The 17,087-nt window shown below is 37.3% G+C and overlaps 1 protein-coding gene across 1 annotated transcript in view; it reads left to right on the top strand.

Annotated features, from left to right (window-relative positions):
* The window catches only part of MAP3K15 (mitogen-activated protein kinase kinase kinase 15), a gene marked incomplete at both ends in the record, with an annotated part of 129,869 nt that overhangs the window by 68,134 nt on the left and 44,648 nt on the right, over positions 1-17,087 (top strand). The window contains 6 exons of the mRNA XM_080910055.1: positions 4,283-4,453; positions 6,691-6,803; positions 7,310-7,469; positions 10,722-10,872; positions 13,000-13,107; positions 15,426-15,475. Of these exons, the coding sequence (XP_080766181.1) occupies positions 4,283-4,453; positions 6,691-6,803; positions 7,310-7,469; positions 10,722-10,872; positions 13,000-13,107; positions 15,426-15,475 (753 nt within the window). The remainder of the gene's footprint in view (positions 1-4,282; positions 4,454-6,690; positions 6,804-7,309; positions 7,470-10,721; positions 10,873-12,999; positions 13,108-15,425; positions 15,476-17,087) is intronic.

Below are 17,087 nucleotides of genomic sequence, written 5' to 3'. Positions count from 1 at the left end.
ACCTCCAGTCCACGGTGGGGGCTGAACCTTTGGCATAGGGAATCAGGATCCTCACGGAAAGCCAAGACTCAAAGTCTAGACACACAGGCCCACAGTAAGGCACAGGCCCACAGTAAGGCACAGGCCCTTGCCAGTGGGAGCCGGGGTTTTCCCGGGAAAGGCAGTGCTTGAAGTTCAACTATACAGACCCCTTTACACCTGGACCAGAGGTGAGCCTGACACATAGGCCCAGGGAGAGCAAATAGGGAGTTCTCAGAGAGCAGAAAGTACTGTGCTATTGGGAAAAGGGTTTGTTATGGCCTAGAGAAAGAGCCAGGTCCCTGCCAGTAGTACTCAGGACCTGTGGGCACAGGGCTGAGCTACCAGAACAGCCTTACAAGAGCTCCCACATCTGAGCCCACAAAGACAGAGCTGAGTCACTGCTACCAGAACTCACTGCTTGCACACTAAAAGCCAAACACTCAGAAGTGATTTTATTCCTGAACCCATGGGCCCTCAGGTCCATGGAAGAAACAGGTGACAATCACTGACAACAAGATGGCAAGAGGAAAATGAAAGAAATTAAGCAATAGAAACCAAGAGAACCTGGCAACATCATAACCCAGCTCTCCCACCACAGCAAGCAGTGGATTGCCAAACACTCTAGAAAAGGAAGACTCAGACCTGAAATCATACTTCAAGATGATGATGGAGATCTTTGAGAAGAGCATGAATTAAACAAGTACGGGAGGACAACCATAAACAAATAGAAGCTTTTAAAGAGAAAACACAAAAAATACTCAGAGAACTCAGAGAACTACAGGTAAACAGAACCAAAGAGATGAAGGGATTGAAACTGGAAATAGAAAAAGTAAAGAAAACACAAAAAGAGACAACCCTGGAGATGGAAAACCTAGAAAAGAAATTAGAAGTCACAGATGCAAGCATCTCCAACAGACTGCAGGAGATGGAAGAGAGAATCTCAGGGGCCGAAGACAACATTGAAAACATAGACAAAACATTTAGAGAAGATGCAAAAACCAAAAAGCTCCTAACCAAAAATGTCCAGGAGATCCAGGACACAATGAGAAGACCAAACCTAAGGATAATAGGAATAGAAGAGGGAGAAGAATATCAACTAAGAGGCACAGTAAATATCTTCAACAAAATCATAGAAGAAGACTTTCCTACCCTTAAGAATGAGATGACCACGAGCATAAAAGAAGCCTACAGAACTCCAAATAGAGTGGACCAGAAAAGAAATTCTTCCTGACACATAATAGTCAAAACACCACATGTTCAAAACAAAGAATACTGAAAGCAGTAAGGAAAAAAGGTCACATAATATATAAAGGTAGACCAATCAGAATTACACCCGACTTCTCAGAAAACACTATGAAAGTTAGAAGATCCTGGACAGACATCATACAGATGCTAAGAGAACACAAATGTCAACCCAGGCTACTGTACCCAGCAAAAATCTCAATCACCATAGACAGAGAGACCAGGATATTCAAGGACAAAACGAAATTTACACAATATCTGAACAGAAATCTAGCCCTACAAAGAATAATAGATGGAAAACCCAACACAAGGAGGGAAACTACATCCTAGAAAAAACACGAAAATAACTAAGCAAGAAAACCAAAAGAAGTAAGACACATAGACATAATTCTACCTCTAAAAGCAAAAAAAAGAAGGAAACAGCAACCACTATTCCTTAATTTCTGTTAACATAAATGGACTCAATTCTCCAATAAAGAGACATAGGCTATCAGACTGGATACATAAACAGAATCCAGCATTTTGCTGCATACAAGAAACTCATTTCAGAGACAGAGACAGACACTATCTCAGAGTAAAAGGTTGGGAAAAAACCTTCCAAGCAAACGGCCCCAAAAAACAAGCTAGAGTAGCCATTCTAATATCAAATAAAGTAGATTTTCAACCAAAAGATATCAAAAGATAATGAAGGACATTTTTTACTCATTACAGGGAAAATTTATCAGGAGGAATTCTCAATTCTTAACATATATGCTCCAAATACAAGAACACCCATATTCATAAAAGAAACCCTACTAAAGCTCAAAAAATACACTGCATCACACACAATAATAGGAGGAGACTTCAACACCCCACTCTCATCAATGGACAGATCATGGAAATAGAAATTGAACAAGGACACAGTGAAACTAGCAGAGGTTATGAACCAATTGGAATTAATAGACATCTACATAACATTTCATCCTAAAACAAAAGAATACACCTTCTTTTCAGTACCTCATGGTACCTTTTCCAAAATAGACCATATAGTTGGCCACAAAACAAGCCTCAATAGATATAAGAAGATTGAAATACTCCCATGCATCCTATCAGATCACCATGGACTAAGGCTGGTCTTTAATAACAACAAAGACAACAAAAATCCCATATACACATGGAAGCTGAACAATTCTCTACTAAACAATAGCATGGTCAAAGAAGAAATAAAGAAATTAAAGATTTTCTAGAATTTAATGAAAATGAAAGTACAACATACCCAAACCTATGGGATGCAAAGAAAGCAGTACTAAGAGGAAAACTCATAGCTCTGAGTGCCTCCAAAAAGAATCTGGAGAGAGCATACACTAGCAACCTGACAGCACAGTTGAAAGCCCTAGATAAAAAGGAAACAGATACACCCAAGAGTAGTAGACGGCAAGAAATAATCAAACTCAGCAGAAATCAACCAAATAGGAACCAAAAGAACCATTCAAAGAATCAACAAAACCAAGAGCTGGTTCTTTGAGAAAATTAACAAGATTGATAAACCCTTAGCCAAAATACTCAAAGGAGGAAATATGGAGACAAAGCATGCAGCAGAGACTGAAGGAAAGGCCATCCAGAGACTGCCCCCCACCTAGTGATCCATCACATATACAGACACCAAACCCAGACACTATGGTAGATGCCAAGAAGTACTTGCTGACAGGAGCCTGGTATAGTTGTCTTCTGAGAGGCTTTGCTAGAGCCTGACAAATACCGAGGTGGATGCTCACAGCCAACCATTGGACTGAGCATGGGGTCCCCAATGGAGGACTTAGAGAAAGAGCTGAAGGGGTTTGTAACCCCAAAGGGAGAGCAACAATGTCAACCAACCAGACCTGCCCCCCCCCCGTGATCTCCCAGGGACTAAACCACCAACCAAAAAGTACAGATGGACAGACCCATGGCTCCAACTGTACATGTAGCTGATGATTGGAGGAGAGGCCCTTGGTCCTGTGACGAATCAATGCTCCAGTGTAGGGGAATTCCAGGGTGAGGAGGCAGGAGTGGGTGGGTTAATGGGAGAGCACTCTCTCAGAAGCGGGAGGAGGGAAGATGGGATAGGGAGTTTCTGGAGGGGAAATGGAGAAAGGGGATAACATTTGAAATGTGAATAAATAAAATATCCAATAAAAAATAAGTCTTCATAGGAGTTTTGTAAAGAGTTCAATGTTTATCCTTCCAAGCATTTGTCCATATGCATGAACATATCTTTTAGTAGTGTTTGTTTCAAAGAAAAAGATCATGCTTTTTATTAGCATTTTCATACAATATTATGTATATTAGTGTACCTTATTTAATTACTTTTTTCCTTTCTAAGAGCTGCATAGTAATATTACATAGCTTTGTTGTTATACAACACATCTATCTGTTCATTTATTCTGTTAACAGACATGTTAAACTATAAAGATTAAAAACAATGCCATAACAAATGTCTTTTTCAACATTTGTTGGGGCAATTGTATATTATAAATTTTAGAAGTAGAATTGTTAAGACAGGATGTTTGCCTTTTATATTTTTATATAAAATGTTAAAAGTATTCAAAAGTTGAGAAACTGGTTATAGGCAAAAGTCTTCACAGCCACAGACCAATGGGAAATACAGAAATTTAAGAAGAACCTGGCATGGCATGGCACATGTTTGTCCTAGCACTAGAGAGGCAAAGAAGAATCGCTGTAAGCCCGAGTGAACAGCTTGGTCTACACAGTGAGTTCAGAGAACAGCCAGGGCTACAAAGTGAGATCATGTCCAAAAGAGATGGTGAGAATAGGCATAAAAATATTTAATATTAGAATTTTTGTGTGGTTATGGGGGCTGAGAAGCCCCATCATAGGTTACAGACAGAAAAAGAAATTAAGTATTTTTCCTTTGGGCTGAGCAAATATATATATATATATATATATATATATATATATACACACACACACACACACACACACACACACACACACAAATATTTTAAATTACACAGATGTTATTTCATAACATATCTTTCAGGAGAAACAGCACAGGTGACCGTGAAAAGGCTCTTCAGGTCATGCTCCAAGTTCTGCAAAGCTGTGACCACCCAGCTCCTGACATGTTTTGCCTGTGTGGGAGGATCTACAAGGACATCTTCCTGGATTCAGGTTGTGAAGAGGATGCAAGCAGAGACAGTGCCATTGAGTGGTAAATAGTACGCATAGTGCTACATAGAACAGAACCATGTAGGCAGATTAGCCCGGTCTTTCTCTAGTGTGCATATGTCTGCTGACTGACAGTGAAAACAGTTGCAATATGTGTGGTCAAGGAATGTTCAGATTACTGGATCTAAGACAAAACAATGAGAAATAGCAGTTCTCATTCATGAGAAGGGAATGAGGCTTCACATACTCCTACCAGCTGCCTGTTCCAGAATTGTCTCCACTACCATTGAGCTTCACATTCCCAGCAAGCTGTTTATGTCTGCCTGTCTTTATTCAATATTATTTATTTATTTATTTATTCATTCATTCATTCGAACGCTTACTTAAAGACTTACTTTGGGCTATACAAAGATGGGATGAGCAGACATAGTAGATATGAATCCTTGTCTTTGGGGACCTTGCCTTGCTTGTAAGAAAAGTCAGCATGCAAAATCTATAGGATATCAGATGATGGTAAAGGCTTGGGGTGTGGGTAATCAGGGATGTTATGTGGTAAGCCACAGAAGAGATACCCTCTAAAATATACCCATTGCCTAAAAGTGAGAATACTCCTGCTAAAAATGCATATCAGATATCATCAGTATTTGATCAAAACTATCCAGTGTTGTCCCTTCCCATTTAAGAGGAAAATAATCTTTATGTCTCATTCATTGAACTTCTTTTGCCTATTCCTCACCATTACTGACTGTGTCCAGGATGGTTTCTCTCTAAATGTTAGTAGCTTCACTTTGTGGCCATTTGTATGTTGTAATTCTGTAGGGTTTTAAGGCAATTCCTTTTCTAGGTCTCACTCCTAAAGTTTGTGTCAGCTTGAGGGTTTGGCAGGGCTAGAAAATCTAATACGGCTTCATTCATATTTGACAGCTAATAGTGAAAGTAAAGGTGGGAACTACAAGGCCTGTTGGGGCTTATGTTCAGGAACTCACTTGAACTCACTTCTGCCACATTTGGTTAAAATAAGTCATGTGACTTACCAAAATCAAAAGGGCAGAGAAATATGCCATGTACACAGACTTTGGTGGGATTCTCAGCTACCCCCATACATTAGGGCCCTTAGATAAAGAACTCCAGCTCAACTACTCTCTTAGACTATGATCCCATAGCATCCTCTCTTTGCCTACCTGCTCTACTTAAAAGTGATGCTAATATTGAGTTCATTGCAAATCTCTTGCCTCAACCTCTCAAGTGCTGGAAACAGAAACATGAACCTTTATCTGCTTAGCTTTGGTGTAACTTTTCATTGAGACAGAAACATGGGAAAATCCAGCATGATAAGAAATTTTAAGTCTTAGAACATTAAAAGGGTTAGAAAAAGGTTGGAGTTTAGTTATGTTGAGTATCAGTGAATTCTTGGTGTCCTCTGATCAGTAGGGTGATACCTTTGTTATCCTCCAAAGTTTATAAAATCACATTTTAACCAACTAAATAACTTTTCCCTTACTAGCCAGTGAGTCACTACATTCTCTTGTCATATAAATAAAAAAAACACTCCTGGTTTGCAAATTCTTGGTATCAGCTGTGTATGTGTTACCACTATTTGGATGAATTGCTTTTCCTTATCGTAGAAATCATACTGCTAATAGATAAACATTTTATGTCTGGTAAAGAATATAGCAGAGAGGTAAAATGAAACTGTGTAAATGGCACTCCTTGTTTTTATCTCATTCCCTATCCTAAAGTGGTAGATTCCCTACCCCTTGCTTCCCCTGTACATTTGTTAGCCATTTAGGGTTTAGGATTCAGGCATTGTCTTTGTATGTGAAAAAGTGATTCAGTGTGTGATAATGAGAGCAAGCAAGCAACTAGTAGAGAAATCACTCATGAGTAATGCCATTTCTATAAAATATAAATATCTAGTGTAAACTGAGTTTAAATTAAAATGAGATTTAAATATCAAACTATGGTCATTTGGGAGGATTATAATGGGTTTTGATTTTCTTTTGTATGTATACATTCAAATGATTCTCCTTTTATTTAGTCAATATATGCTTTTGTGATCAAAATATAAGGATGAAAATTAAAAACTTCTTGGTGTAAGTTACTGTGTTGCTCTTACATTGTCAAAACATAAATGCTGTGTGTATCTATTTGTCAGATTTCTAGAAGGAACTATAAAACAGTAATAATTATTTTTATGAGAATGTAGTTTGTATTATTGTCTACACATTTTACTTTAAAATAAGATGATGTAATAAGAATTTGGTGGTTCTATAATTATAGGTATCGCAAAGGGTTTGAACTCCAGTCATCCCTTTATTCAGGAATTAACCTTGCAGTTTTGCTGATAGTTTCTGGACAACAGTTTGAAACTTCGATGGAACTAAGGAAAATAGGTAAAGCTGTTTATTATTGCAGGCATTTAAGTTTTAGTTATACAAATTCAACACTAAAAATATGTTTTAATTTGCTGGGTATGGTCACACACATCTTTAATCCCGGCACTCAGAAATCAGAAGCAGAGGTGGGTGAATCCTCCTAAATAACACTGGCCTATTTTATATAGTTTTACACAGTGGCTTCCAGATAGCCAGGCCTACATAGCAAGACTTGAGATTGTGTGTTTGTGTGTGTGTGTGTGTGTGTGTGTGTGTGTGTGTGTGTGTGTACGTGAGTGTACGTGTGTGTACGTGTTCACATGCACACAAACACACACATACAAACACACACACACATACACACATATTTCAAATAACTAATGATGCTTTTTAGATACTTTCCAATAGCATACCTGAGACAGCAACCAAATAAAATGCCTACCTGCTTGTCTTTTTCCTAAAGTCTTATATAATATGTCAGAACTAGAAAGTTCTTTCATGGTATCAAAATTCAAATTCTTAAGGTGTCCGGCTGAACAGTTTATTGGGAAGAAAAGGGAGCCTGGAGAAAATGAACAATTACTGGGATGTAGGTCAGTTCTTCACCGTCAGCATGCTGGCAAGTGATATTGGGAAGGCTGTCCAGGCAGCAGAAAGGTTGTTCAAACTGAAACCCCCGGTCTGGTAAGTCCCATCTGTGCCTAGTAATCTCATGTCTACAATCTGAACTTGTTCTGAAATGTCTCATTCAAGGAGAAATGTGAAATGTAACAGAGCAACACCTGTCTATGACTTCTTCATTAAAGCAGTTAAGATGGACGTAACAGCTCTGAGAGTTCATTGCTTTTATGGCATTTGTATGCAGGGTAAAGAGACAGATAAGAGCTCACCTGGAATGTATCCTTGCATGCTCTATCTCTGAGACTAGACCATCAGCCCTCTTGGCTCTTTTTAGTTTGTGTCTTCAAGAGCAAAATGATGTTTGATATTAGTGTTTACATGTGTTTGTGATAAAACTTATATAGTAAAGCTGAAAAGCACCACCAAAAAAATGATGTTCTTGAGCTGGAGGCATGTAGTGGTCTGCAGGCTATGATTGGGCTCTGTAGTGATAGAAGGTATTCTGTTGACCCTCTTCAAGGGTGTTGGCATCCTCCTCAGTTTCGATACTGCCTAGCTATTCCACAATCTATACCTATTCCTGGAGAACCACACTTAGAGAACTATATTTCTCTAGTTTTAATTTAAAATGTATACCTTGTACGTTACTCATAGAAAAAGCATGGGCAGTTTCAGACTTCCCCATAGATACATGCAGCTTCATTAGAATTGTAGTTACATTATTGATTACTATAGTTTTGTAAAAATACTTAGTAGATACTTACATAATGAGTAAAAGATGAAGAGATATAATCCTAGATATTGACAGTATTTATCTTAAAAAGATAACTTTGTAAATGTTTTAATTTTGTGTTCTCTTATTGATGTTATGTGAGTTTTCTAAAATACAGATCTATTTCAGGTTGAATAATCCTTATCTGAAATACTTGGATCTCTAAAGCATTTGAGATTTGGAAGTTTGGATTTTTTTAATATTTATATAGACTTTACTACTTGAAGATCCCTAACTCAAATCTGAACAGTTTCAAAACCTAAAACTTAATTTTTTATGTATGTTAATTATACAAGATGATGGGTTTCATTGTTAAATTCTGTATGAGTGATGATATTCTGATTGTAGCCACCCCTATTACCTTCTCCATCTCTCTTCCTTCCTTCTAGTCTCCTTTCTACCCTAAAATAATTTCCCTTTTACTTTCAAGTCTTTTCTAAAATTAAGAATACATTTCCCCATATTTTTTTTCCCATGGCCTGGATTACTTTGCTTAACCCGATCTTTAGTTCCATCTATTTTCCTTCAAATGATAGTTTCATTTTTCATAGTCAAATAACATTTAGTTGTTTATGCCATGTTTTCTCTGTTGATGGAAACCTGGGCTGATTACATGATTCCACTACTGTGAACAGTGTTGTAATAAACACACCTATGTAGACTCAATACTCAAAGAGTGTGGGGTTTTGAACATTTCAGATTCTCTGATTAGGATTTACACTTGAATATTGTTTTTTAAAAAAATAAATGGTCTATGTTCACCTGCTATTTCTTACGTTCCACTTTAGTACACCAACTGGATTCTGAGGATAGAAATTTCTTCCTCCCATTTCTTCCATCTTTATTCTCTCCAGTGTGAGAAAACTAACATTTGGTGTTCAGGCCATATCAACATTTTGGAAGTTCTTAAACTGAATGAGTGCATCCAGATTGGGTCTTCAGCCCTCCAAGAATGGCTGCTGTGTACAATATCCTAATCTTAAAGTATACTGCTATGTCTGGACCAAATAGAGTAGACTCCAGAGAAAGGAAACCTCAGGGTTTGATTTAGTGCCCTTAGATTAGTGCCCTTAGTCAGTCAACCTGGGTTGACTAACAGTGCTGTTCTTACCATCAAGAGTGCCCAGTACCGAAAAGCCAGTCTGGTTTTTGGGATTTAAACAGAACTCTGAAATGTTATTAACACTCATTGTTATGACTTGTTACATTGAAAAATACAGATTAAGTTAGTTATGGCAGAAGATACTTGGAACACCTGTCTAGAGGAGATTATGTACACACTTTCAATTCCCATCTCCCAGTGGAATAATATGTACAGATGGGAATAATTATTCCATCACCAATATGTGACATCAGGTATAAAGTGCTGACAGCCAGGAAAGTTCAATAAGCCTTGCTGTGCAGCTGTTTTATTAGGATGAATTATGTAGGTACAAAATGTTCATGTGGCTGTTCTTAATATTGCAGTCTTCAGCTTTTCCAGAGGTCAAACTGATATGGTGCATGGACCAGGGCTTCCAACATTAGTCATATTGTTAGTGAAGACTGTCTAGCATGGCCCCTAGAAAACACAGTCTTAGCAGACAGGATATTCAAGAGCTTAGAGCAATAGTAGCATCTAGACAAGGGCCAGAATGTGTCAGGTATGGATGATTAAGGCCTCACTAGTACCCAAACAAGCCAGCTAGGGCTGACACTGGTCTACTTTTCTAAATAATGTTACACTTTATCCACAAAAAGAACAAATATGACAATGATACTCTCATCCGAACCATCCCCAAAGAGTGAGCCCCACTGCCTGACAACTATACTTCAAATATTCTGTTTGCTTGAAGACAGCAAAGTGTGGGCAGAATTAAGGCTTCCTGACATGGAACTGTACCTAGCCAAATTATTATGATTTTTGTAAGTAAAAGGCAATAGGTTTTACATAAATAGTTGTGGAAATTGAGGGAGAGGCTAGGGATAGGAAAGAAATATTACTGTAGAACAGCAGCATGAGGGTGGGTCATAGTGGTGGACTGTAGCAATGGCAGAATTTTGATTGTGATACTGTACAATGAATTTGCAAGATGTTGTTAGTAGAGCATACTGAATCAAGAATATACAGATTTCAGTATACTATTTCTAAAAGTACCACAAAACATAAAGTTTACTTGAAAAAATTTTAAAGGGGTTTGACATTGCCATTTTTATAATTGCTTTTTCTGTTTTCTAAAACAGTTATCCCATGCTTTCCACTACGATTAGATGTCGTACTGATGCTTGGTCTTAGCCAAAAGGCCAAGAAACATTGGACAGTATGTACTAAAATTGGAGTGTTAGTAAAAAGCTTGTCTTTTAGAATTTTGTTGTATTGATTTTGTCTGCTGTTTGCATTTCTTGTGATTAGTTATGTGTCTGCTCAGTGACTTTATGAAGAGCTCGTGACAAATGCAAATTGAAGTGCATAAAAGGCTTTGAGAAGCTTCTTTTAAAGGGTTTAGAATTGATTTCAGTTTCTTTAGGAATCTAATTTAAGAGGTTTGTGATTTTTTTTCTAGGTACCTGAGGTCATTAGTCCAGAACTTGCTGTTAATTCAACGCTTCAAGAAACCCATTGCAGAACATTCACCCAGGCAGGAACGGCTTAACTTCTGGTTAGATATCATTTTTGAAGCAACAAACGAAGTTACTAATGGACTCAGATTTCCAGTAAGATGTGCTAAATGGGCAGGGGATTGCTTGTTTGTTTCTTTTCTGGGATCAAACATAAAAACTAGTACATGCTAGGCAAATATTCTAACACTGAGCTATACCAGTAACCCCAATCCTTTATCATAGATAAAGGAAACTAGAGATTCATGCTACATAATTGTTAAAAACTCTAAAAAGAAAGAAAGCTGAAACTTATAATATTGGGGTAACAGTCTTCTATGGAATCAGAAAATGATATGTCAGATTCTGGGCAAAAGTTGCTCAAATATTGTCTCTCAACTAAATGTAATTTTGTTCCATTCAAGAAACATTTGGCAGAATTTGTAGACAATTTTTGGTTGCTAGAACTAGGGGTAAGAGTTAATGATACAGACAGTCAATAAGATATAAGGACTAGGTAGGCTGCTAAATGTCCCCCAATGCATGGAACAGCACCCCCCCATACACAATAATTATCTGGTTCAAAAATAATATGGTGAAAAAAGATCTTGTTCTTAAAAACAGTTGAACATGGAATTTAAAGCTCTCTTTTCTTAAGCTATGGTTTGCCTCCAGTGCTACTAATTCATATTTAAAACTTTTTTTTTGAAAAAGCAGACTTGCTTTTAGGTTTTCATTTAGTTTTTGTTTCAGTTTTATGGGCATCTCATAAATTTTTATAAGTGACACATCTAAGTATTATAAACATTGTATTTCATATTTATGCCATGAGACTTTTGTGAATATGGGTTTTTTTTAAAAAAAGAATTTTATTAGCTATTCAAAAATGCAGTTGGTGGAAATGCACATATATATTGTTTTTGGGTAGTACATTTTAAAATCTTGTTTTAATTTTAAAATGTCTCAAACTAGATAGGTACAAATCTAACAAACAGGTACTAGTATAGGCTCTACATGAGTTTACTATGCTAAACATGTTGGTTGCTTTGTTTGGGTTATTCATTTCCTCATCTGCTCCCAACACCTACATCTCCACCTGCCCTCTTCCTCTCTTCTTCCCTTTTTTCCTCTTGACCTTCTGTGTTCTTAACCAATTAACTAGCATTATTGATGAAAACACCACTCACTTTTCATTTCTTTGCATATGTACATATTGGTACATGCTGGCCAACCTTTCTACTTCAAAAAAAAACTGTAACTTCCTTCTTTCTTCTCTCACCTTGTCAAGCAGACCTTTCTTGACCTCCCTGTATGATGAAGCCCAAGCGCAACTTCCCTGCTTCTGCGTTGTTGCAGTAAATATTTAAAAATATGAATGGTTATCTCTTTATTGGCCCTGAGGTCTCACTACTCAGGCCTGTCCCTGATATGGAGCTGCGCACACCTGGTCCAAACCACCACCCAGATCTCACTCCATTTGCACCGCTCCCTTCCCTTGGTGGTTTACTGCTGCCTGTTCTCCGCCTCTGTTCCCGGGGTGTTTCTGTACTCCAATATCCCACAAACACCACTCTACAGCCCGATAGCCTTTCATACAGGTTTATGTATTCAATTCTCAATCCACAAACCCTCTACACAACAAGATTGCATCAAATAGACAAAGATACAAACTGCCCTTCTTTATGAGATACTAGACCTATTAAATCCTTAATGCTCATAGCTTTTTAATGCCAGTCAATCCCACCTGGGTCTACATGGTCCTTGGAAACCTCCATCTTGCCAGGACCTCTCCTCTTCCCCTGACCTCTGAGACCTCTCCTCTCTCTACCTCCCTTGCCTGGCCCAGTTACTGGCTTTCCTTTATTTTACTAATTAAAATAGGAAGGTTCAGATGATGTCACCTCTTGAGTACAAGACTAGGCAGCTCTTCTTGGGGAAATGGAATTAACATTAAAATATAAACAGCTTCAGGACAATATACACTGAGTTACTCTTTTTGGAGTGTTAGGTGGGATTAGATTGGATAGCCTTGTGTATTCAATGTGCTGGGTGCCCTCATTGGAACAGAGCCTTCATGTACACAGGGACTTGTGTGACATGCTATAGGCCTAGCTCCTAAAGCCTTGTTTGGCATAGTTGCTCTTTGGAATTTGTTGAGTACAAATTACAAATTCTTTGACTTCCTCACTGGGCAGGGTCACCTATGTGATTGCTGTTTTATAAATATATATGCTCTTATTTTAGGTTCTGGTAATAGAGCCAACCAAAGTCTACCAGCCTTCTTATGTTTCTATCAACAGTGAAGCTGAAGAAAGAACTGTTTCTTTATGGCATGTATCACCCACAGAAATGGTAAGGGGAAAATTTTGACTAGAGTTTTCTTTTATATTATCTAATCAATGATTTTATTTTGAAATAGGACATCCTGTATGGTAGTATTAGAGATAATAGGCGCCCTTTGGGTTTGTGTAATACCAGTATCTTCTGCTATTTATCGAAAGTACTTTCACTTCTAAATTATGATACTGAACATGTACTGTGCACACATGTGTATGTGTGTGTTTGCATGTGCTCACATATGTGTGTGCATAGTCACAACTTGCATATGAAGGTTAGAGGACAAAGTTCAAAATTAAGTCTTATCTTTCTACTATGGGATTTGGGGATCAAATTTAGTTCAGAGGTTTGTGACACAAATGCTTTTACATTGACCTAACAGTTTTTCTTTGGAAACTTGTTTTTAAAGATTTCTATACATCATAAACAATTTTTCACAAAGCATACACCCAGCCACCTGATTTTTAAAATGTCATATGCCTTGTTTTCTTATTGTATGTTTTGTTTCTCAGTCTAAATGTACTTACAATATTTCACCTTTCTCATTGATACTTAATAATATTCTTCCATTTTTCACCCTTGCCAATGACATACCAGTTCGTATCTTAGAGATGGGCTTGTTTGACTCTAGAGTATGTATGTTTAGAACTTTGATAGTTACTATCAAATTTATACAACCTTATATTGTACTAACAATTATAATTGTCTATTATAAAAATCACAGAATGCTGAGCTAGGTCTTCAGGTTTATGGTAATACCAGAATGTTCATTTGTTCATCTAAAGTACTTTATTTTTCACAAATTCTGTGTTAATGAAGCATAGTGCATGTGACAAGCACATTAGATAGGTTTATTTGCTGTACGTGTGTTTCCATGGAGTATGGGGCTTACTTCTACCATTAGCTGAGCAAAGGAAGATTATTTTCCTCCCTGTTAGCAAAAATGAGAATGATTATGTTATCAGGTGAAAATTAGTATTATCTTCACAAATAAAACACAGCATGGTAAAATAAACAGAGGCTCAAATTCAGATTAGAAATACCTAGGCATATTAGTCAAATCTCAAGTGAAGGCCATTAACTTTGTCTAATATTTAACTCTGGAGCAATCTTTTTGTTGAAAATACAGTTAGGAATCACTAATGAGGATGAGCTCTCATGATGTGCCTGCATTTTTCCTACATGGTGTATATTAAATACTTGAGTGCAAAACATAAAAAATTTATATATACATATATATGTATATGTGTGTACAATATTATGTGCTTAATATATCTCATTTAAAGAGTTCACACATTTTATTTAATTTGCCTCCTATTTGTCGTCATTGAAGTATAGTTGGCACCTCCTTAATCTGAAAGTCTGAAACATTTACTAGTCACAAAGCTTTAGATTTTGGAGCATTTCAGATTTTAGATATTTAGATCAGAGATGCCCAAGTATTAAAGTCTATGTAAATATTACAGGATCTGAAACATTTCTGGCCCCCAGTATCACAGACTGGGGAAAGTCCATCTGTAAACTATTGTGTTTCTTGTCATGCTGTTAAAATAGCTCCTCAATTTCAACATTTTAACATGATAAAGCTTTGTGTATGTCTCATGCCATATCCAGGATAGTAGAAGACCTCATTGCATCTTGCAGTAATAGCAAGGGAAAAAGGAGGTAGAAGATTACTGTAGAGGTTGTGGGTTGCTTATTGTTTTCATGGGAAATGTTTTTAATTTACTTTTTTTGAGTTGGGCTTCTATCACATAGCCTTGGTGGCTGCAATTTACCATGTCGATAGATCTTTTGCCATTTTATTACTAGAATTATAGACTTGTGCCCCAATGCTCAGCTTTCATGGAGGTTTTTAAGAGCTTTACACACCCCATTGGTCAGCACACTGTCATATGGCCTCATGTAACTGCAAAGGAGTCAGAAATTTGGGTTAGCTGTGAGCCCAGGGAGAGACTGAAATGAAGAAAAATGAAGTTTGTCAGCCTTATGCCTCTAAATATCTTTATTACTGAAGTGGGCTGTTCCTAAGACTATTTCAGAGTTTGCTTACTGTGTTGACAGAAGATGAAAGGCTACTCAGTGTGTGTATTGTATCTGTCCCACGCTATTTACTTCAGATTTATATGGCTTTCTCTAAACTGTATCAGAGGCATGAATTTTCATGTCTCAGAAAATGTTTTGTGTGTAGCAAGTTTTGTAAAGTATATTGCTCTAACCCCTAATCATTGTTGAAAACAAGCTAGAAGAAATAATTGACAACAAGATGAAATCAGAAATGATACTTTATTGAGAACAATCAAGTTCTTGACTTCTGTCTTTTATACTTGCAGAAACAAATCCATGAGTGGAATTTTACAGCCTCTTCTATTAAAGGAATAAGGTAAGAACATAAGAGAAAAATTGTAACTGCTGTCTGTCTTAATACAAATAATGGAGGTGTTTAAGATTCTTTAATATTTCCACTCATTTAAAAAATGTGATGTCTTATTTTTAACAGAATATTTTCTTTATTGTTGCTCCATATGACATTCATAGCATACTGCAACTAAGAGCCTCTTGACTTGCAATATGGTAACTTTTCCAGTCCTGTAGAAAAAAATGAATATTTATCATACTTTAAAGAGAAAATGCTAGAGTCAAGGTTCAAGTGCTCTCTACCACCATGACCATCACCACCACCAGCACCCCAGGGCTGAAGGCAGTACTTGCATCTAGTACTTGAATAGGCCTCTTGAACAGAGCTCTGGAGGCAGGGGTACTGTTAAAAGGAAAGAGACGATATATTCCAGAAAGTATGTCACTTGCTATTGGGATCAGAAATGGTGAGCTTTCATGGATTATCCCAAGCCAGGCTAACATACTTCAGATGTCCTAATCAACTTACCAGAATGTGCAAAGGTGAGAGTTTATTGTGAAGTAAATATAAAAATCACCCAGCCTCTGTAGGATTCTACTTTTTCTGTTTTTTTTTTTTTTTTTTTGTTGTTGTTGTTTTTATGGTATAAAAAGGGTGTATATTTAGAATTAGCCATCTGGACTGAGTTTAGATGATCCCATTCTTGTTGGCAACCTCTAGAGCATCATAATTAAGAGCCGAGGGAACATACACCTTCTCTTCGTCAGGTCTTATCAGGGTATTGACGTCGGCCATATCAGTGTCATAGAGTTTCTTCACGGCCTGTTTGATCTGGTGCCTTGACATCCACAATGAACACAAGCGTGTTGTTGTCCTCTATTTTCTTCATGGCTGACTCAGTGGTCGGTGGGAATTTGATGATAACATAGTGCTCCAGCCTGTTTCTCCTGGGTGCACTCTTTCGAGGATATTTTGGCTGCCTTCAGAGCCACAGAGTCTTGGGCAGCCGAAAAGTGGGTGACATTTGGATCTTCTTCTTGTGACTGTGGATGCCTTTCAGCACTGCCTTCTTAGCTTTCAAGGCCTTTGCTTTGGCTTCGGCTTTGGGAGGGGCAGGAACTTCCTTTTTTGATTTCTGTGCCTTCTTGGTGAAAATGCTTTTTTTGTTATTATCAAATGAGAGTTTGGGTTAGAGCTTTCTGTCCTTTCTCTAAACATAAGACAACTCAATAGCCACTGAATGAATCCATTTACACCCAGAAGATTCTATCCTGAGGATATCAGTGTTTAAATAAGAATAATGGTGTATTTGCATAATGCTGTCTTGAAACCAGGAGAAAAGACTCTCTTATGTGGCAATAATGTACAAAATCTTTTAGACCGGATCTTTTGTTTATATTACTTCATATAAATACCTTTAGCTTTGCAGTTCAGCTATCAGTAGCAATTTACATAGGGTTGTGACAAGACCTGAGGACTGGTATAACCTGACAGGCATTCTTTGGATCCTATTGTAGTTGTTTTTTGTAGATTTCTTTCTCAAAACTGACTCATGTATAACCTAACTTTGATTTGTCTTGAATCACTCTAAGCTGTTGCTGTTTTAATACATCTTCTTTGTGTCATCTATAGCATT

Source organism: Micromys minutus, assembly GCF_963924665.1.
Source record: "Micromys minutus genome assembly, chromosome: X".
NCBI lineage: Eukaryota > Metazoa > Chordata > Mammalia > Rodentia > Muridae > Micromys > Micromys minutus.
The sequence above is the reverse complement of the archived record's forward strand: the minus strand, read 5'-3'. Positions and strand labels throughout refer to the sequence as shown.